Here is a 23,018-nt window from a genome sequence, read left to right on the forward strand (position 1 = left end):
ATACCCCAAATCTACTGTATCTGAAAATATGAGGAGGATTTGTTTTCATTATCATAACTACTTTCCCCAACGGAGCTACTTTCCCCATTATAATGTATTAAATAAGACAGAATCGCCATGAGAGATGTTTTTGGAGAAAAAACATTTGACTGTCTGCCTACCAGAGGGCAGAGGAGGAGGGTTTGTCCCATCGGATGATGAGTCAGTAGAGAAAGAGGTCACTGCTGGGGGTTGTTTGGATAATGATTCTATAACACGGTGAAGGACATCTTGAGACAAACTCTGTTTCAGCCCTGTTAGGGCCTGGGTTTTGGCTGGCTCCCCAGAGGCAGGGCCAGTGGTGGGGCTGGCTGGCTCCCCAGAGGCAGGGCCAGGGGTGGGGCTGGCTGGCTCCCCAGAGGTAGGGTCAGGGGTGGGGCTGGCTGGCTCCCCAGAGGCAGGGCCAGGGGTGGGGCTGGCTGGCTCCCCAGAGGTAGGGCCAGGGATGGGGCTGGCTGGCTCCCCAGAGGTAGGGAGAGGGGTGGGGCTGGCTGGCTCCCCAGAGGTAGGGAGAGGGGTGGGGCTGGGTGTAGAGGTGTACATTAGCGGGGCTGGGGCTGAAGAATGGCTCGGAGGGGTTTTGGAAGATTCCAGAGGTTTCTTAATTTTTTTCTTCGGGGAGAAGAATTGTTCCTCCTCTGTGGATTCCAGCAGTCTTTTGCTGGGTTTCCTCAGCCGTTTGTTTTCAGAATGTGCTGTGGGAATAAATAATTGATCAATCAAATCAATCTCTAAAAATAAAAAGCTAACATAAAACACTGCTGGTACTGAAACCCATTCAAGTCTTACCCGATGTGTCACCTTCCTTCTCCATCCCCAGGTTTAGATCAGGGGACCTGATGGGGTCTGGTGTCCCTCCCTGGCAGTCTCTGTAGATCCCATTCACCTCCACAGGCCCCTGCGGTGAGGCCACCCCACCCGGGTCCCCTGGATCCTTCCCTGGCTTCACCGGCCCCTGCTGAGCAAACGTCTGCCAGCGCTTCTTAGGGGCCACTTTGGTACCCGGGCTCTTGTCGAGGTAGGATGAGGAGTCAGCAGCGGAGGGGACAGGAGGAACAGGAGGGGGGCTGAGGCCAGGCTCAGCCAGGTCAGCGTGCCCAGAGACAAATTCCCTCCCCCAGGCTAGGTCGGCCAACTCGGCAGAGAGACCAGCGATGGTGGCCCTGAGCTTGGCTGGAGGCCTCGGCTTCCTGCGCTGCTGCTTCTCCACCGCGTTCGCCACCATCTGAGCCAGCACCGTTTTTCCTGCAAGTTTGTATGTGTCGTTTTTCATGATGGGTTTAGTTTTGGACTTGGGTTTGGCCGGTGTGCTCTTGAGTGTTGGCGAGCTCGCATGCTGGCCGTTTTGGATTTTGGTCCCCGTTGGTGTCCAGTCCCCGCCAGCAGCAGTGTTCAGGGTGTCGTCTGGTGCTTGGACAGTGGCTATGACCATGGGTTCCTCCTGGATGAGGGCTTGCGAGGGAGGCATGGTCAGGGGCTTGCCCTCTTTCTCCCTGGTATCATGCATGTCCTTCAGGAGCATCAGGAAAGTACTGAACTTGTAATTAGGCTCAGGTTTAAAATTAGTGTTAGAGTCCCCAGAGTCGCTCTCCTCCTTCACTAGGGATTTGAATGACAGCTCCTTGACATCCTGGAAAGTGTCCATGGGAGAGGAGGTGGGGGAAGAACAGGAGGATATGTCTGAGACAATGTTCTCTTCCTTGACCTTAATAGAGGGTATGACAGGCTTACTGGACCCTGGAGTCACATCTTCTGAGTTTTTCCACAAGCCGTTGTGGAGGTGCTTCCAATCAGACTTGGGCTGTTTTTTAGGAGAGCTAGCAGAGGATCTGGTTTTGTCTGGTGAAGAATCCCTGCTAGTAGACGACTCTGCTCTGATCTGAACAATATCGCTCACATCATCATCATCGTCAGAAGAATGTACATTAAGCCTATCGTTTGTCAAGTTTTGACTTGAGGCCAGCAGAGCCTGTTTGAGATCTGTCTCTTCCTCTGCTTTCAGGGCCCTGGTCATCAGACGTCTGCTGGAAGGGAGTTGCAGAGAGGGCTTATCAAGAGCATTTATATTCTTCAGTTCAGAAGAGCTGCCCGACTTCTGTTTTGACTGTAAAACATTTGTGTTTTTTGTAGTTCTGTAATTGAAAAGGGATTTGTTTACTAAAATATTTGGAGATGAGGATATAGGAACTACATGCCTAGGAACCACCATGACCTCATGCCTGTCTTTGGTCTTTTCAGGAGGAGTAGCCCGCTCCTTCTTGCCCCCTTTCTCTGCCTCCTCTTGTGAGGGTTCAGACGGTTTCTCTGTGTCTTCTTTAGCAGGTTTCTCAGACCGTTTGGGACGCACAATGGTTGGTACAGAATCCAGGTCTGCGTATGGAGAGTCCTTGGGATCTTCTTCTTTCAGTGGATCAGCTGCGGCAGCAGGCATTTGGTTGGCCAAGTCTAGGATGCTTAGTGACTCTGTGGGATTTCCACCTATATGACCAAAGATCTCCGCCAAACCCTTCCTCTTCTTCTTCTTCTTCTGGCAGGGTTTAATTTTGCTGCTACTGTCGTTCGCTACAGCCAGGTCGGCAGCAGGGGGATGTTTGTTTCTGTTGGGGGGAGGGCTGAAGGAGGGGGGTGCAGTGAGCATAGAGGAACAAGAGGGGGCCTCGGATGGTTTTTCATCAGGCAGTGGAAAGGACACCCGCTCTTCACTGTTAGAGGGCATGGAAGAAGAGACAGCAGTATTCTTCAGCAGGTCAGGTAGGAGAAACTCAGCTTCCAGCACACCGACTTTCCACGACTCAAACAGACGCTTGGGTATCTACAGGGGAGAGATGATAAGCCATCAGGAGAAAAGCGTCAAACTGTCTAAATTATACGGAGTTTGTGGAATAGACAGTATTAGAGTATAATCTTCCAAATATGTTTTGTGAGACATGCAACGAAAATATTCTGTATCTTTACAACAGCAAAGTGATTTGGGACTTGAAACATATCACTATTAACAGCAACACACAATGCGATCTAAATTAAAACCAACAGAAGTTGACAGTTGTCTGTAGTTACTGTGTATTTGTAGTCCTTTTCCCTCTGTTTCCCTCTCCGTCTCAGCACAGGCAGGTCTGTGAACTGCTCTCCTCCTGTGAAGGGGTAAGTAACTTTCCCAGGTACCCAGGCATGGTCTGCCATCTCCCCCAGAGTCTCCACGTAATAGATACGACAAGGACGACGACTGGGGACTGGAACAACAGAAAACACAAAGACAACTTGTTTTAACATTGATATATATATTATGAATGGTAAATTATGATATTAACTAGATCAAAAGAACGGGGCTCAAAATATTCTAACTGTTGGCCATTACACAATGATGAAATAAGCTGTCAGGCTGAGAGCTAATACATTGCGTTGAAGTAGTTTATAGATAACTGTCTGAGGATGACCCCTCATGCTAAATACCACAAACTATGTCCACTTTGGAGTGAAAATCAACAACATGTATAAGATCAAGGTGGTTCTCTCTTGCTGTTATATCCCCCACAGAACCCAGAGGAGAGGTTCCCTTCCTCCCCCCACAGAACCCAGAGGAGAGCTTCCCTTCCTTCCCCCACAGAACCCAGAGGAGAGCTTCCCTTCCTTCTCACTTTTAAATCAATGCTTTATGCGCTGACAACCTTGTGATGAGTTTAGATCCAACACCAATAATAACTTCCCACCTTTCATGCGTGTGTGTATCCCCTCCAGAGGATCTATGGTAACTCTACAGGGCCACCAGGGGCGGCGGTTGAACTTGGCCCAGACCAGATCTCCCTCCAAGTACTGCACTACTGGGAGGGGCTTCTTCTTTGGGCTGTTGGGCTGAACAAAAACGATGACGTTACTACACGTATAGGATCATCCCTTTGACAGTTCAAAACTTTTTAGAATCTAAAATTCAAAATGTGAAACATGGTCGATCAGCATATAGTGTTTACAAAATCTAAACGATAAAATAAATAAACGTAAATATAGGTTGTATTTACAATGATGTTAGTTTTTCACTGGTTGCCCTTTTCTTGTGGCAACCGGTCACAAATCTTGCTGCTGTGATGTCACACTGTGGTATTTCACCCAGTAGATATGGGAGTTTATCAAAATTGTGTTTGTTTTTGAATTCTTTGTGGATCTGTGTAATCTGAGGGAAATATGTGTCTCTAATATGGTCATACATTTGGCAGGTTAGGAAGTGCAGCTCAGTTTCCACCTCATTTTGTGGGCAGTGAGCACATAGCCTGTCTTCTCCTGAGAGCCAGGCCTGCCTACGGCAGCCTTTCTCAATAGCAAGGCTATGCACACTAAGTCTGTACATAGTCAAAGCTTTCCTTAAGCTTGGGTCAGTCACAGTGGACAGGTATTCTGCCACTGTGTACTCTCTGTTTAGGGACAAATAGCATTCTAGTTTACTATTTTTTGTTAATTCTTTCCAACGTGTCAAGTAATTATCTTTTGTTTTTCTCATTAGGACAGCAACACTAATTGTGTTGCTGTCCTGGGGCTCTGTGGGGTGTGTTTGTGAACAGAGCCCCAGGACCAGCTTGCTTAGGGGACTCTTCTCCAGGTTAATCTCTCTGTAAGTGATGGCTTTGTTATGGAAGGTTTGTGAATCGCTTCCTATTAAGTGGTTGTAGAATTTAGCGTCTCTTTTCTGGATTTTGATAATTAGCTCCTTGACAAATACTGTTCCAGGAGATTACACAGTATTTACAGAACTGTAGATAACGTCAGATAAGATATATTTTGAGAGCTACCCAGGATGCATCTGCTCCAAGGGTTATTATTATTGTTGTTGTTATTATTATGATTATCAGTAAGAGAGGGAACTCACATTAGAGTTGGTTCCCACAGGTGAGATGAGACCATGGTCAAGTGTGTCTCCTGTCATCGCACTGTCACTGTCAGAGTCCTGGTCCATACTCCAGCCATCCCCCATGGACATGTCAGGCAGGGCACTGGGGCTCAGAGTAGGGTCCAGTTCAGATAGACTCTTAGACATCAGGTTGAGAACAGAGGGTTTGTATGTGCTGTTATGGCTTACCCCTGAACCAGAGGTGATGTTAGGGTCTGTGACTGTTCTGTCTCTGGCGGACTTAGAAGAGTGTTGTTGAAAAGGTACCAACTCTTCCTCCTCGTCGTCCTCATTCTCCCTGTCCCCACTGTCAAACAAGGTGGACTCGAAATGCAGGTATCCATTGGGGATGGGGGAGCAGCGTTCCAAACTATCAGAACTAACAGGAGAGAAACCGTTCTGATCCTGCATGGAATCCTCGCAGGGTTCTGTCTCCTCGTTACCAGTAGAGGGGGGCAGTCGGACCAGGGGTCCCCCACAACTAGAGACTACCACTGGGCTGTGAGAGTGCAAATGCTTCCTGGCGTCGAGATCCTTAGGCTGGGGCCCGGGTCCCAGATCAGACCCAGGTCTGTGTACCATAGTGGAGAGGTCCTGGAGCCTCAGCAGAGGACTGTAGCAGTGTGGCCTCTCCTTCTCTGCCTGGTTATACACGTAGCTAGGTGCCTGTTTGAGGGAGGAGGTTGACAGTTGCATGGCCGCCGACAGTTGGTCTGTTGAACCATGCTTGGTGCTGCTGTTACACTGGTTTCCATAGGAAGTGGCAGAAACTGAGAGGCCATTGGGGGGCCTCAACTCTGGCTGACCTGAGCAGCCCCTTACAGCCCGTCTGTATGACCGATTCATGTTGTCATGGCTCCTTCCTGTCGTAGTAAAAGGAAATGCACATTAGGGTGGTCGAAGGTTACAAAAGGTAAGTATTCTAGTAAACAACCAGGTTTTTCTTATCCAGCTACAGTGTGGTCAAATCCTATGGTTCAGGCTCATTCACTGTTTGAAATTGCTACAATGTTACAAAACAAAACAAGTGTGGAAAAAAACGCAAGAATTTACATAAACCATACTGCCTGTCTGTAAATAACAACTCACATTCCACGCGACAATAACAGAAATAAAGACTACCGCCATGCACCGCATAGCCTACACTAATAAGACGACATTGCATGGCTTCCCCTCTGAAGGCCGTCCGTAGTGGCAGCAGAGAAGACAAAACGATCAGGAAAACACAGCGAGCGACCGGTGTGCTCTGCCCCATTCACAAAATCGAATCATATCTACTCGTTCTGTTTTTGTTATCAAAATAGAACGATCGCAAACACACCAAAAATATAGAAGTGTGCAACATTGCTCACGCTGACAGCCTGCCTGACTGTAGGGGAGTCAATACAGTCAAAGCCATCATACAGAATGGTTCACACAAATTGCCTACACAGAGCCTATAAACCGATATAGGAAGCTCCCATTCGAACTCACAAAAGGGCGGTTCAAAACGTTTAAAAACATCGTCTGAATTTTTTAAAAACGCAAGAATCTTACCATTTGGAGGTCGGTCACAATAACACCAACTGCGGGTCTTTCAGATTGGGGCATGAAGCGTATGTTTTTTTCGATTTGTGAAAACGGATCTGCACAATCCCAGCAGTAGTAGGCCAAGAAAGACCCACAGCTCTCATTCTCTCCCCTTCACCTCCTGTACTATCTCATCAGCGTCGGCCTTAACAAAACAGAGTCATCAATGGACAAAATATAATTAAAGCCTTCCATTTTAGTGCATCAAAAGTCAGTGTAGCCTATATCACCTTGGTCCCTAGCAATTACAATTTTATATTTACTACATGATTGTTTTGCGGGCTGTCGAATTGTGCCTCTGGTTATGTTAAAACAAACCCTGCTCGACTAACTGGCTGTGTTGGCGAGCAGAGCTGAGCAACCAATCCGCACAGCCACCCAACCCCCCGGCTACGGAGCCGCGGATCACAGCTCACAACACATCGGGCCGGGCACTCTCACCCTATCAGTCACTAGAGCACACTACTCTACAGTCACGCAGACAAGTCCAGGTGCACCATCTCAAATAAAAGCGGGGGCTATGATGTAGGCTACTATATCCCCGTATGTGTTTTAGCCAACATACATGAAACCCTCGGCTAGATAATATAATACTATTTATTATGGGGTTATGTGAGGGGAAGGTATGCCACACTGATCAACCATTGCGCCGTTGGTTTCCTTATCCCAACAAAGGCGTAACTTGTTTCCTCCATTTTGGATAGCAGAAAGATAGAGACGAATCTGTGGCCACAACAAATGCGGATCAATAGTTCGAATGTGCTCGACCGGAAAACAGCGCACACGGATGAGGCCTGGTCAAAGTTTTAAAATAGACTATGCGCCATATTGCCTGACAGCAGAGAAAATAGGTCATGGCGCGTCAAAAACATGTCGGCGGCAATAAACATGTCAATGGTGGGGGCAAAGCTCCAAATTGAGTCGAACCCCTTGACATCATGCTGTCAATGAGGTGCAATGTAATAGAATATTGTTATTTAGGCTAAATGCCTATCAGTTTTCCCCACGTATCCTGCAATAAATTCGCATTGAAATAACAACAGCAGCTTATAAGGAGAATGCGCCTTGCATAGTTGCCACACAAAAGGCTCGCCATACTTGCAGTGGTGGCCTACCGCAACTGTAATAAACTCGCTTTGCACAATGCACACAACTGCTACATCGAAATGACAGTTGTCAAATAGGCTACAGACATTATTTTATAGCCAATTCTAATTAATCATATTACCTGATAGACAAGCTTCTCTTCATTGATGACCAATCTGCCGATTTGTAACCTTGCGAAGCCGTCACTCTGGAGACCGTAGAGCGAAGAAAAGGCACATGCAATGTCAGGGGCCCAGACAATAAGAAAATTAGATTGGATTTTTTTTCAACGTGGCCCAATGTTTTTATGTTGAAATTATATGAAATGTCTTGTTCTTTTCTCCTCATTCAATATTGGTTTCTCAGTACTATGAGATTCACAATACAGGCCATATGTAATTCTAGGCCCATGTAATACACTATACCCATGTTTATGTACATATATCTCCTTAGAAACATTATAGGATGTGAATGTCAGGATTAAAACAGAATTCCTTATATTTATCTTGAAGAATAGTTGGACATGCAATCAGTGTTTTATAAAGGTGGGGTACACTGGTCCGTAGTGGGCCCTGGACCCCATGATATGATAAGATGTACATAGGTCTTTGTCTGCACTTTACAAACACAATTGTCTATACTACTGTCAAAACGCTATACACCCTTAAAATATCAGTCAAGACAATATGATCATTTTGGAATGACCATTTCATTATTTTTTTGGGGGGGGGGCTCATACATACATTACAATGTCGTTACACATACTCCACTACATAGTATTTTCTCTCTAAACTTAAAGCTCCTACTCAACAGCATAACAACATTTCATTCTGGGTTTGCTTTAATCAAGTGATAAGTTACCGTGTAAAGAACAAAGAATAATACATTACATTGAGAAGACAAAACTATTAATATTTACAAAGTGTTAGAAATAACCATTGCTATGTCGTCAAAGAAGTATTATGAGAGGTTTTCAGATGCACAGTTCAAACGAAATGACAGAAACTGTGTTATAACAATGTTATACCACATTGAATCCAGTCCCATGTCTCACAACGCTGCATATAAACACAAATTAAATACATGTCATACCAGACAACACAAAAAGACACAAACACAGCCACATGCACTCTGGGAGAAGCTTAAGATTCACGTTTTGCTAGTTTGTTTTGTGTTGTTTTCTACTCCCGATGCATTTTTCAATGTGGAAAACATCAGAAGGACAAATAGACTACTAATAATAAAGCACATTATATCAGAGCATAACATAAACAGATGAAGAAAACAGATCAGATATTTAAACGTTTGAACAAAACAACAACCCTTCTCCAGACAGCTAGCATTTGAACAGATTATGACGAATAGTAGGATATTTCTCTCATTCCTGTTTAGCTAAAGTATATTGATTGTATTATATGTCTCATCATGCAATCTCTGTAAAATAAGATAAACGTATTGAGAAAAAAAAAGAGAGCGATTTCAGTCTTTGGATAGGGACAGATTAAATGGTGACGATATCAGTACAATGAAGAGAGGAGGAGCCATTCGTAGGTAGCCAGTGACAGACCTATCCAAAAGTCAACCCATATTTTGGCTACATGAGTCCCTTCTGGTCATCAACACCCTTTAGGACAAGCACTCAAATATGAGTTCTAGGCAATAGATAAGAGACGCAGGCATAACTACTCGTTAGTTTCCTCCACTTTGCCAGTAGGCTCACGCAAGCCTCGTTTCTGCATCAGGTTGTAAGGGAAAGGTGCCACTTCGCAGCTGGCATAGTCCAGTTTCTTGGCTCCGCCGCCGCAGTTACTGAAGTCTAGTTTCTTGGTACCATCACAGCTCCCGTACTCCAGTTTCTTGAGCCGAGCCAGAGTCTTGATGCTACCAGGAGGCCTGCCAGGGCTAACCTTGTAGCCTGCTGCTTTGGTTGTACCCAGAGGCCTGCCGGGACTGGTCTTGAACCCCGCAGCTTTTGTGGTCCCCAACGGACGTCCGGTGCTTGTCCGGTAACCGGCTGATTTAGTGGTCCCCGAGGGTCTCCCTCTACGGCCGGATTTGACAACGCTTCCTTTCTTTTTCTTGGAGCTCTCTGGCCCAGTTGGAGTCTCACTGGGCCCTCGGATCCTCACTGTCTGAGCGTGGAACTCATTCTGGGTCTCTTGTTGCATTTGACACGGCATGGGTTTGTGCATGCCCTGTGGAAGAGTGGGTAGGTTAGGGCGAGGCAGCTGTAGAGTAGGGGGTGGGGGCGAAGGGTAGAATTTGTTGGATTGCGAGCTACATAAGTCAAAGTGGCTGGTTGGGTGTTGACATTCCTCTGCAAGGCCACTCATGCAATAGTCATTGCTGCTGCTAGTGACTTGGTGCATCATTTTCTGTTGAGGGGTACACATGAAAGGTAAACAGGTTCAGCATTGGTATGTGTGACACAGAATTACGTGCATGCACATAAACACACACATACACGCACGCACGCGCACACATAAACAAAATAAATAGCTAATTTGGTGATGCACATCACAACACCATATGTTATAAAGTATCTATTCTATTTGCTAACATCTTGTTCAATTTGAACAGGCTATTGTGTTGCAAAACCATATCCGGTGCTAATGCAATATGCAACATACAGTTGTGTCTCGCTATTATGTGTTTACAAACCCAAAAATACAACAGCTGTATAATGAGGCAATGGGCGCTACTACAATGCAATACACAAATAAAACTGCTGCATTTGCAAGTACATTTTGAGAACATAAAAACGAGAAAATCACAAACCTAATTTGTAGGAGGATCATGGAATGCAATGGGTTAAATATGAAACGGATAGATTTTCCATTCTTGACCGCCACAACATCATGATACAAACGGATGCATTCTAAGCCCTATATTCCATGGATATTGACCTCATCCTGGTTTACATTATGTGCCGGGTATTTCATCTTTATTTAATCTTCTAGGACAGAGGTTTAACTGAGAAAGGTAGCCATTTTCGTCTGAATCTTTTTTTTTTTTTTTTATAAAATAGGAGGGGATCAAAGCGCATGCGCACGGGACTTCAAGGAAACGTATCCCTATAAAGGCATTCACAATAATAATAATACAAAAAAACATGTAATCCTGCCATAATGCTATCAAAAATATAGAATATTGTGCATTTCGTTCGTAATCCTGGTTTTGAAATCGTGGACATTGTGTCCAGGAAATGGACGCAGATGTTTAAGCAACGGTTGTCACGAGTTACCACAGCCACAGTCATAAACCCCGCCTATTTCTACAATTTATCTTCTTAAAATGTTAACCACATTGCTTAACATTAACCACATTGCTAACTTTATGCCTAACCCCAACCTTATATTAAGACCAAAAAGCTAATTTGTGTTTTCATGAATTTTTACGATAACGGCAATGTTTACTTTGTGGCTGTGGTAACTAATGGAACCCTTTAGAAACAGAGGTTTATGAACACTGTACATTCAGTAGGTGGTAGCATAACAATGATTAAAGTACAGGATTAAAAACTTGCTTAATCTACTAAACCGTGTAATCTAACTAAAATTGACCTGACGTTAGTGGGAAAGCAATCCAATTTACAGAACTCAGATACGTTTTTCCTGTGAAGTATCATACATTTGGACTGATCATAATTTTAATGAAGGCTAATTAACTTGTGAAGTTTATTATGTAAGTTTACTCAGAAACACTTTAATATACTAGTATAGACCTACTATTTGTTGATTTTATCTCAGACTTTTACAACCTACTGGACTCCTACTGGACTCCTACTGGAGACTGGATAGAGTGCTACCCTGTCAAGATATCTTGTTGGGGTGGGTGACCCTTTGAACTTACAATGGCTAGCCCCAAGTCATTATATTTTTTTCTTGTGCTTTATTCTATTTGTCTCATGACTCCTGCGTGCTTTGTTGACTATGAACTTGCTTGTTTACCCAACTGTGGAACAGACTATGTTTGTTCCCACACTCGGGACTCTGACTCTCTATTGGTTACACAGACTTCCCATCCTATTCTAACCACCTCTCGCCGGCTTTGTATTCATGTTACCGGATGAAATTGCTGTACAATATGATCTTGTTGCCATCTGATGCACATTCAAATGTCATAAATAATCAGCACTGCAGATCTCTCCCTGTCCTCTGCCGTGCAGGGATTGTATTACTGCAGATGATATCTGGAAATGTGCAAGTACACCCTGGCCCATCTACTGTTGCTAACCCCAATTCTGACTTGTGCACTGATGTCTACTGCACTGATTTCTGCTATCGTAAAAGCCTGGGTTTTCTGCACGTTAACACTAGAAGTTTATTACCTAAAATGTATCAATTGAAAGTGTGGGTTCACAGTTCCAATTTCGGGCCAGTAACCGAAAGGTTGGCAGATTGAATACCCAAGCTGTTCTGCCCCTGAACAAGGCAGCGAACCCACTGTTCCTAGGCCGTCATTGTAAAAAACAATGTGTTCTTAACTGACCTGCCTAGTTAAATAAAGGTTAAATAAAAAATGTAATTACTGAGACGTGGTTAAGGTGTGTTTTGAACACTGATGTTAACCTTTCTGGTTATAACCTTTTTCACTAAGACAAATCTTCCAAAAGTGGGGGAGTGGCAATCTTTACCAAGGATCACCTTCAGTGCCCAGTTGTCTCCACCAAGTCTGTCCTCAAACAATTTTGATTTGCTGGTTTTAAGCATTAAACTTTCAAATAGCTCTCCGGTGACTCTTGCTGGGTGTTATGTCCGACATCAGCAGCGGCCTGTACCCTACCTGCGCTAAGCTCTCTCCTGGCCCCCTACACTAAGTCTGAATTTGTCCTGCTAGGTGACCTAAACTGGGACATGCTTAAACCACCTGACCAAGTCCTAAAGCAATGGGACTCCCTAAATCTTTCTCAGATTATTACCAATCCCCCAAGGTATGACTCCAAACACCCAGAAAAGGCTACTCTTCTTGATGTTGTCCTCACAGATAATCCTGATAGGTATCGGTCTGGTGTTTTCTGTAATTGCCTTAGTGATCACTGTTTTACAGCGTGTGTTCGTAATGGCTGCTCAGTGAAACGACCTGTTCTGATTTGTCATAGACGCTTGCTAAAAAACGTCAATGAGCAAGACTTCCATCATGAACTGGCCTCTGTAAATTGTTATAGAATCATCTTGATCCCCTCTGTCAAAGACGCTTGGTCTTTCTTTTTTGATATTTTCAGTGGTATCGTTAGCAAACACGCACCCATAAAGAAAATGATAATTAAAAACAGGTTGAGCCTCTGGTTCGACCGTGATCTGGCAGAGTTACACCACCTCAAGAATTGCATTTGGCGAAAGGCTCGGCACATCCATACTCATGCATACTGGCTCTCGTTCAGGAAAATGAAAAATACGTGCACTCAGGCTATCCAGAAGGTATAAGTCAGTTAAAGTTAGCAGATCTCTCTCTGTGGGTCTAACCCCAAGAAGTTCTGGAAAACGGTTAAAGACCTGGAGAATAAACCCTCCTCCTCACAGCTGCCCATGTCCCTTAATGTTGATGTGGTTGTTACTGACAAGAAGCACATGGCTGAGCTCTTTAATCACTACTTCATTAAGTCAGGATTCCTATTTGACTCCGCCATGCCTCATTGCCCATCCAACATTTCCTCATCTCCCACCTCATCTCCCACTAGCCCCAATGCTCCTCCCTCTTTTCCCCTGCCCAGTTACAAAGTATCTCCATGCAGGTGGTCACCGAGTCCGAGGTGCTAAAGGAGCTGTTTATCAAAAGTGTTGGGAAAACGTGTCAGTAATCAACTGATTGGCTTTCTTGATGTCTATAGTATTCTCTCTGGTATGCAATCTGGTTTCCGCTCAGGTTATGGATGTCACTGCAACCTTAAAGGTCCTAAATGATGTCACCATTGCCATTGAATCTAAGCAATGTTACGCTGCTATTTTTAATAACTTGGCCAAAGCTTTTGATACAGTAGACCATTCCATTCTTGTGGGCCGGCTAAGGAGTATTGGTGTCTCTGAGGGGTCTTTGGCCTGGTTTGCTACCTACCTCTCTCAAAGAGTGCAGTGCATAAAGTCAGAACATCTGCTATCTCAGTGACTGCCTGTCACCAAGGGAGTACCCTAAAGCTCGATCCTAGGCCCCATGCTCAACAGTATAGCTCAGGCAGTAGGAAGCTTGCTCATCCAATTCTATGCAGACAGTAGGAAGCTCTCTGATCTATTTATATGCAGATGATACAGTCTTATACTCATCTGGCTCCTCCCTGGATTTTGTGTTAAATGCTCTACAACAAAGCTTTCTTAGTGTCCAACAAGCTTTCTCTACCCTTAACCTTGTTCTGAACAACTTGTGGAGAATGAATCAGAATGAGTTGGGTAACATAGATAAATACGATGTTTTATTTACATAATAATGCTTATGTGAGATATTTGTCATTATTGTGTATCTGTTAAACCATGTGAAGGGATGGCGTGATTAAGGGGGAACAAATTATCTATTGGTTCCACAATGTCTGTGCGCAAGTCACTCCCCTCAGTGAGCTTGTCCAGGAGTGGGGAGAAGAGGGGGTTTACTTGAGATGGGAGTATATAGAGTTGACAATTGAGTTATGCCTTGGATGAGGTAATGTTTTGGTACTATGAAGTACCAAGAACGAGATTAGAACCTCTGAACGATAATTTATAGCTAATGCTATCTGGCTATGGGATACTCCTCTCTCAAGTAAAAGGCCCTTTGTGAAGAGTTCCTGAGATCTGTGGTTCGTCATGTAAGTTGAGATCTTTGCTATAAAAGATCTCAGATGCCATTATGTTGACACTCTCATCTATTCATTAGAGATAGTGATTTGTTGAAAGTCAAATGCAAAGCTTAATTATTATTAAAGATGAAGTTTAAGTATAACTCTGACTGGTGTGTGGTTTGTAACTCTCCTCATTTGGTAATACAGGAAATTGCCATGACAACCTCCAAAAGAATGGTCATGTGGTTTGGTAAGAAGAATGTCACTCTCCCCACCAGTGTGATTACTACCTTTGAGGGTTTAGAGCTTGAGGTAGTCACCTCATACAAGTACTTGGCTAGACGGTACACTGTCCTTCTCTCAGCACATACAGTATCAAAGCTGCAGGCTAAAGTTAAATCTAAACTTGGTTTCTTCTATCGTAATCGCTCCTCTTTCACCCCAGCTGCCAAACTAACCCTGATTCAGATGACCATCCTACCCATGCTAGATTACAGAGATGTAATTTATAGATCGGCAGGTAAGGTTGCTCTCGAGCGGCTAGAAGTTATTTATCCTTCAGCCATCAGATTTGCCAGCAATGTTCCTTATAGGACAAATCACTGCACTCTATACTCTTCTGTGAACTGGTCATCTCTGTATACTTATCGCAAGACCCATTCGTTGATACTTACAGTGCCTTGCGAAAGTATTCGGCCCCCTTGAACTTTGCGACCTTTTGCCACATTTCAGGCTTCAAACATAAAGATATAAAACTGTATTTTTTTGTGAAGAATCAACAACAAGTGGGACACAATCATGAAGTGGAACGACATTTGTTGGATATTTCAAACTTTTTTAACAAATCAAAAACTGAAAAATTGGGCGTGCAAAATTATTCAGCCCCCTTAAGTTAATACTTTGTAGCGCCACCTTTTGCTGCGATTACAGCTGTAAGTCGCTTGGGGTATGTCTATATCAGTTTTGCACATCGAGAGACTGAAATTTTTTCCCATTCCTCCTTGCAAAACAGCTCAAGCTCAGTGAGGTTGGATGGAGAGCATTTGTGAACAGCAGTTTTCAGTTCTTTCCACAGATTCTCGATTGGATTCAGGTCTGGACTTTGACTTGGCCATTCTAACACCTGGATATGTTTATTTTTGAACCATTCCATTGTAGATTTTGCTTTATGTTTTGGATAATTGTCTTGTTGGAAGACAAATCTCCGTCCCAGTCTCAGGTCTTTTGCAGACTCCATCAGGTTTTCTTCCAGAATGGTCCTGTATTTGGCTCCATACATCTTCCCATCAATTTTAACCATCTTCCCTGTCCCTGCTGAAGAAAAGCAGGCCCAAACCATGATGCTGCCACCACCATGTTTGACAGTGGGGATAGTGTGTTCAGCTGTGTTGCTTTTACGCCAAACATAACGTTTTGCATTGTTGCCAAAAAGTTCAATTTTGGTTTCATCTGACCAGAGCACCTTCTTCCACATGTTTGGTGTGTCTCCCAGGTGGCTTGTGGCAAACTTTAAACAACACTTTTTATGGATATCTTTAAGAAATGGCTTTCTTCTTGCCACTCTTCCATAAAGGCCAGATTTGTGCAATATACGACTGATTGTTGTCCTATGGACAGAGTCTCCCACCTCAGCTGTAGATCTCTGCAGTTCATCCAGAGTGATCATGGGCCTCTTGGCTGCATCTCTGATCAGTCTTCTCCTTGTATGAGCTGAACGTTTAGAGGGACGGCCAGGTATTGGTAGATTTGCAGTGGTCTGATACTCCTTCCATTTCAATATTATCGCTTGCACAGTGCTCCTTGGGATGTTTAAAGCTTGGGAAATCTTTTTGTATCCAAATCCGGCTTTAAACTTCTTCACAACAGTATCTCTGACCTGCCTGGTGTGTTCCTTGTTCTTCATGATGCTCTCTGCGCTTTTAACGGACCTCTGAGACTATCACAGTGCAGGTACATTTATACGGAGACTTGATTACACACAGGTGGATTGCATTTATCATCATTAGTCATTTAGATCAACATTGGATCATTCAGAGATCCTCACTGAACTTCTGGAGAGAGTTTGCTGCACTGAAAGTAAAGGGGCTGAATAATTTTGCACGCCCAATTTGTCAGTTTTTGTTTTGTTAAAAAAGTTTGAAATATCCAATAAATGTCGTTCCACTTCATGATTGTGTCCCACTTGTTGTTGATTCTTCACAAAAAAATACAGTTTTATATCTTGTGGCAAAAGGTTGCAAAGTTCAAGGGGGCCAAATACTTTCGCAAGGCGCTGTATTTATAAAACCCTCTTAGGCCTCACTTCCCCTTATCTGAGATACCTACTGCAGCCCTCATCCTCCACATACTGCCATTCACATTCTGTTAAAGGTCCCCAAAGCACACACATCCCTGAGTCACTCTACTTTTCAGTTCGCTGCAGCTAGCGAATGGTGCGAGATGCAACAAACACTCAAACTGGACTCCGTATCACCATCTCTTCATTCAAAGACTCAGTCATGGACACTCTTACTGACAGTTGTGACTGCTTTGTGTGATGTATTGTTGTCTCTACCTTCTTGCCCTTTGTGCTGTTGTCTGTGTCCAATAATGTTTGTACCATGTTTTGTGCTGCTGCCATGTTGTGCTGCTACCATGTTGAGCTGCTGCCATGTTGTTGTCATGTTTTGCTGCAATGCTGTTGTTGTTGTCTTAGTTCTCTCTTTATGCAGTGTTGAGGTGTCTGTCTTGTCGTGATGTGTGTTTTGACCTATATTTTATTTTTTAATCCCAGCCCCTGTATGAGGCCTCTTGTTGCCTTTTGGTAGGCCGTCATTGTAAATAAGAATTTGTTCTTAACTGACTTGCCTAGTTAAATTAAAATACAAAAATACAAGAAGTCAAGATGGTGCTGATAGACATGGCTGCCTTGTTTCAGGCTCCTAAGCAACTTTGAAGTATTTTATATTTTTTACGTTATTTCTCACGTTATTAGCCCAGAATGTTCTTAGCATTATTACATACAAACGGAAATAACTTTTGGATATCTGGACTTCGACATTGCTCTTCTAAATATTTATTCATTTCTTAATTCCATTATTTTACTTTTAAATGTGTGTGTTAGATATTACTGCACTGTTGGAGCTAGGAACACAAGCATTTCACAATAACGTCGCTAAACATTTGTATGCGACCGCTCTGGCTTTACGAGGCTACAATTCAACTTGCCTCACTCTGGCTTTACGAGGCTACAATTCAACTTGCCTCACTCTGGCTTTACGAGGCTACAATTCAACTTGCCTCACTCTGGCTTTGCAAATCAACACCAAACAAGCAAACAAATCCAGCGATGTTTATAATACATCATATTTAATATGAACATGACAACAGAAAGACTGGCTTTAATGTAATCATTTGTACTGTTAAGATCAAAGGTGGCAAGGAATAATATACAGTGCATTCGGAAAGTATTCAGACCCCTTGACTTTTCCCACATTTTGTTACGTTACAGACTTTCTCTGAAATTGATTCAATTGTTTTTCCCCCTCTTCAATCTACACACAACACCCAATAATGACATCACAATACCCCATAGTGACATCACAATACCCCATAATGACATCACAATACCCCATAATGACAAAGCAAAAACAGGTTTTTAGAAAGTTTTGCAAATGTTTTAAAGATAAAAAAAACTGAAATATCACATTTACATAAGTATTCAGACCACTTACTCAGTACTTTGTTGAAGCAACTTTGGCAGCGATTACAGCCTCAAGTCTTCTTGGGTATGATGCTACAAGCTTGGCACACCTATATTTCGGGAGTTTCTCCCATTCTTCTCCGCAGATCCTCTCAAGCTCTGCCAGGTTGCATGGGGAGTGTTGCTGCACAGCTATTTTCAGGTCTCTCCAGAGATGTTCGATCTAGTTCAAGTCCGGGCTCTGGCTGGGCCACTCAAGGACATTCAAAGACTTGTCCCGAAGCCACTCCTGAGTTGTCTTGGCTATGTGCTTAGGGTCATTGTCCTGTTGGAAGGTGAACCTTCGCTCCAGTATGAGGTCCTGAGCGCTCTGGATCAGGTGTCATCAAGGATCTCTCTCTGTGCTCCGTTCATCTTTCCCTCGATCCTGACTAGTCTCCCAGTTCCTGCCGCTGAAAAACAGCCCCAAAGCATGATGCTGCCACCACCATGCTTCACAGTAGGGATGGTGCCAGGTTTCCTCCAGACGTGACGCTTGGCATTGAGTCCAAAGAGATCATTCTTGGCCTTTTACTGAGGAGTGGCTACTGTCTGGCCACTCTACCATAAAGGCCTGATTGGTGCTGCAGAGATGGTTTTTTCCTTCTGGGAGGTTCTCCCATGCTTCTACACCTGCATTGCTGGCTGTTTGGGGTTTTAGGCTGGGTTTCTGTACAGCACTTTGTGACATCAGCTGATGTAAGAAGGGCTCTATAAATACATTTGATTGATTGATCTCCACAGAGGAACTCTGGAGTTCTATCAGAGTGACCATTGGGTCCTTGGTCAGCTCCCTGACCAAGGCCCTTCTCCCCCGATTGCTCAGTTTGGCCGGGCAGCCAGCTCTAGGAAGACTCTTGGTGGTTCCAAAGTTCTTCCATTTAAGAATGATGGAGGCCACTGTGTTCTTGGGGACCTTCAATGCTGCAGATATTTTTTGGTACCCTTCCCCAGATCTGTGCCTCGACACAATCCTGTCTCGGAGCTGTACAGACAATCCTTCTACCTCATGGCTTGGTTTTTGCTCTGACATGCACTGTCAACTGTGGGACCTTATATAGCCTTTCCAAATCATGTCCAATCAATTGAATTTACCACAGTTGGACTCCAATCAAGTTATAGAAACATCTCAAGGACGATCAATGGAAAAAGGATGCACCTGATCTCAATTGAGTCTCATAACAAAGGGTCTGAATACTTATGTAAATAAGGTATTTGTTTTGTATTTTTAATACATTTGCAAAAAAGTCTAAAAAACTGTTTTTTGCTTTGTCATTATGGGATATTGTGAATAGAATAAGACTGTAACGTAACAAAATGTGGAAAAAGTCAAGGGGTCTGAATACTTTCCGAATGCTCTGTACATAAACATTTCCCATGAACATTGTTCCACTACCCATTCATTCCCTATTGAGTCCATAGGACTTAGTTCTAGTTGATTATGCATAAATGTAAAAAAAAAAAAAAATCCCAAATGGCACCCTATTCCCTCAGCCTGGTCTCAGACATTTACATTTGGAACATTTAGCAGACACTCTTATCCAGAGCAAGTGCAGTTAGGGTTACGTCCATTGCTTAAGGGCACATTGACAGATTGATCACCTATTCGGCTCGGGGATTCGAACCAGAGACCTTTCCGTTATTGGCCCAACACCCTTAACCGCTAGGCTACCTGCTCTACATAGGGCCCTGGTCAAACATAGTGCACTACATAGGGAATAGGGTGCCATTTGGGACGCACACCAATTCTTAGGTCTCCCTACTGATCTTGGTCAGTTTATGGATATTAGTCTCAGTAGACATGTCCACATACTTGTCCCTGATGCTGACTGTCATTCCACCCAGGATGGAGGGGTCCGACTGGGCAGAGAGAGAACATAAAAGACATTCAGACATGTAGCAGCATGTACAAACCAGCTCATAATCACTATATTCATCTCTTTATTTCGCAGACTTTATAGTGAAGATTTTAATCAGGGGTAATGGAAACGTAAGCCTAAAATGTCAACGTTTCCGATTCTGTAGGTGGACACTGATTCCATTATTCTTTCATCCACTGTAGCTTGTTATGTCTATTCAGTATTAGCTATTCATTAGCCTCCTCTGTGAGTTCCTAGTTCCTACCTTAGTCTCCAGCTTGAGCATCTCTGGCCAGGAAGCCATTCAGAGCAACTCTCAGGTCTTTGAGGATGGCAGCATCCAGAGGCTGTGAAAGATACACAGGATTAGGAAAATGTCAAATAAATGAAAATAATTAATCTGAAAACTATTAAATTCCTTAAATGTAAACAACATGACAATTACATTTTAGTGTGGATTAATGTACATCTTGAGTTGGCTGATCTGGGATTAGATTAAATATGTGTAATGATGGAATGTGTGTGTGTGTGTGTGTGTGTGTGTGTGTGTGTGTGTGTGTGTGTGTGTGTCAGTTCCTACCTGTGTGGTGGTGACAGTACAGAGGACCTCTCCACGGTGAGCACTCATCATCTTGCTGAAGGCTGAGATGATGTCAAAGGTCAGCGTCAGACGGTCGTTATCAGCCATAACATCTGAGGAATGAAAGTAAAGATATTCAATTCAATACAAATGTAGTTATCTCCTGTGATGGAACATTTTATGTTTGTGCTTAACTAATAACCTATTTTTGTGTTCATGCAAGTGACTGATTGAACGAATCCTCACTATCAGTATCTGCAATTTGGCAGTACGCCCAGAGCGAAAGGATATCTCAGTTTCAAGGTCTCAACTTGGAGAGAAGAAGCCTCATGAGGTATTGGTCTGTCACATGCATGAACCAAATGTTAGTGATTAATTAATTATGAATGATGAATGAGCTAAATCATGCAAATATAACTTGTCTGTATATAAGAGAACTAACGGGACTGACCCGGTGGAGCTCCTGATCGACATGTGTACATGGTGCATTGAGTTTGGTTGGAACCTCTCCAGCTTGCTGTTAATAAACAATGATTCATTTAAGATTGACTTTGAGTGTCCCTGTGTAGAATTTCCACAACACTACTTAGGGCAATTCATGTCAGGGCTACATCAGGGCCCTCAGACACAGGCACATAAACAACACACAAGACAACTATTACACATTACGCGGTTATTACACACAACTTTTGTAACACCATCTTTCTTTCACCCGTCTGTCGAGACAGGTGACATAAGGCTGACTACCCACTGTGGACGTTGATGATGATGATGATGGTCATGACATCAGTGAAGGTGTGCTCTTTGATACTGCGTTTAACATGGGGGTTCACCATGATGCCAGATAACTTGGGGTCCTTGACTAGGGGCCTGGAGAAACAGAAATAAAGCCTGTTTATTATAGCTATGGGGCAGTAGCTGGATACCAGGTCTGAAACCGGGTCGTCTGAAAGAGAAAGGCATCCAGGTTCATGGGACAGATGACAGTCAGGGGTTCCCGTGTGTGTGTGTGTGTTGGAAATGAATGGGACTGACTTACAAACACTGTGATCAGCTCCTGCTCCACTTGCTCCGGTCTGCCCTGCTGGCTGGCTGCTGAGAAGAGAGCATAGGCATAGCGGCCCTCAACTCCATACACCTGGATGGGAGGGATAAACAGGCTGCAGAGAGGGTAAATCATTGCACCCATTAGAAGTTTCAGGATTATATTGAGATATTTAGCCTATTTCTGACTGTGACGGCTACATCTTTAGACTATAGACGCCTGTGTTTGATAATATCGTTCTGAAGTCGTCAGTCGTCATTGCATAGTTGTTGTGGAATGTTGAGCCCTTCCAGTAGCTTGTATGTCCTGCTTTGCTTGCCGTGACCAGAAACCTGCCTGGTCAGCGAAGTGCTGACCTGACGGACCTGCGAGAAGAGAGAGAGAGCATTGCTTGGATAAAACTGCCATTGATTTAGCTTCCAGTGACAGCAAGTGAGAAACTAGGTGTAGAAACCCAGTAACTGTAGAAGTGTTGGTTGTTACCAGTGTGGGCGAGTAGTGAACTACAAGTAGTTCAACTAGTAATTTAACTACATTTTGCAGTAGCTTGGTGGTAGTTGAACCAAATTCAAATCTTGGTAGTGTTTTCAGTAGTTAATTACTTTTTTTTTGCAATGTAACGGTGTAGCTAACTACTGGAACTACCCAATACTTTTTTTTGCTAAAATCAAATCAAATATGGGTGAAGTAGGCAAGAGATTCATTTTTTTCTGGTGTTGTGCCGAAAATCTCTCCTCTGCCAGAATTCTCACACCCCTTCGAACGCGCACACACTCAATTCTTCATTGCTGCGACTTGCTTGGTAGTTGAGATTTCTGCTCTTCACTGCGTTGTCAGTTTAGTCTACATTTTACTGATCTTAGAAGCAGAAAGCATGTTTTATTTGTGTTTTTCAAGGCAGCTGTCAATAATCACGCTAGGCTGCGTTTCATTTCAGCAAGGCTTTCTGCTTCTAAGATCAGTGAAATGTAGAGGGGAGAATTCTGTCAGGGGGGGGGGGGGGGAACAGCACTGGCATCAGTGACATTGTTGTCGTTAAAAATACAGTGTAAACACTGAACAGCACAGAACATTTTCGTACTGCTACATTGTATCAGACACGTCTATCAAAACCAATGACTGGTCAAAACACAAGTAATCGTGGACGCGAACTGCACTCAGTGCCTATGTACCTAGGGTTTAGGTGAAGAGGTTCAGCTAACTATGTTATTTTACAACAGAAAATAAATGTTAAATACTTAATGTTTTACCTGATGTCATCCATGCCTCAAAGATGCTGCCATTTTCTCATGGTTAGTGGTATATGGAATCCTTGGGACGTCCATACCATAAACCTTAACCCATACACTTACCTTAAACCTTACCTTAACCATTTTAAATGTCAACTTCAATAAGCTAACGTTGGGATGTCCCAAGGATTCATTATTGCACAAACCATGATCTCCTACTGCTGTCTGGGATAAAACTCAATGCGCATGCGTATGTCATAAACCTG

At 43.6% G+C, this 23,018-nt stretch overlaps 2 protein-coding genes and 1 pseudogene across 2 annotated transcripts in view; all 3 read right to left on the reverse strand.

Moving 5' to 3' along the window:
- The window catches only part of LOC139391194 (histone-lysine N-methyltransferase, H3 lysine-36 specific-like), a 66,888-nt gene extending 60,075 nt beyond the window's left edge, over window positions 1-6,813 (reverse strand). Inside the window, exons 1-6 of the mRNA XM_071138798.1 lie at window positions 6,452-6,813; window positions 4,895-5,778; window positions 3,747-3,888; window positions 3,097-3,269; window positions 829-2,851; window positions 162-734 (exon numbers count right to left, since the gene is read on the reverse strand). Of these exons, the coding sequence (XP_070994899.1) occupies window positions 162-734; window positions 829-2,851; window positions 3,097-3,269; window positions 3,747-3,888; window positions 4,895-5,761 (3,778 nt within the window). The 5' untranslated portion in view covers window positions 5,762-5,778; window positions 6,452-6,813. The remainder of the gene's footprint in view (window positions 1-161; window positions 735-828; window positions 2,852-3,096; window positions 3,270-3,746; window positions 3,889-4,894; window positions 5,779-6,451) is intronic.
- A 1,447-nt stretch (window positions 6,814-8,260) lies between these two features.
- LOC139391196 (UPF0461 protein C5orf24 homolog) lies at window positions 8,261-10,816 on the reverse strand. Its single transcript, XM_071138800.1, has 2 exons — window positions 10,349-10,816; window positions 8,261-9,945 (listed from the first exon to the last, which is right to left on the reverse strand). The coding sequence occupies exon 2, from the start codon at window positions 9,940-9,942 to the stop codon at window positions 9,253-9,255; it is 690 nt and encodes a 229-aa protein (XP_070994901.1). The 5' UTR covers window positions 9,943-9,945; window positions 10,349-10,816; the 3' UTR covers window positions 8,261-9,252.
- An 8,972-nt stretch (window positions 10,817-19,788) lies between these two features.
- LOC139390489 (ATP synthase subunit O, mitochondrial-like) lies at window positions 19,789-22,787 on the reverse strand (annotated as a pseudogene).
- Between the last annotated feature and the right edge of the window lie 231 nt (window positions 22,788-23,018).

Source organism: Oncorhynchus clarkii, chromosome 31 (genome assembly GCF_045791955.1).
Source record: "Oncorhynchus clarkii lewisi isolate Uvic-CL-2024 chromosome 31, UVic_Ocla_1.0, whole genome shotgun sequence".
Lineage (NCBI taxonomy): Eukaryota > Metazoa > Chordata > Actinopteri > Salmoniformes > Salmonidae > Oncorhynchus > Oncorhynchus clarkii.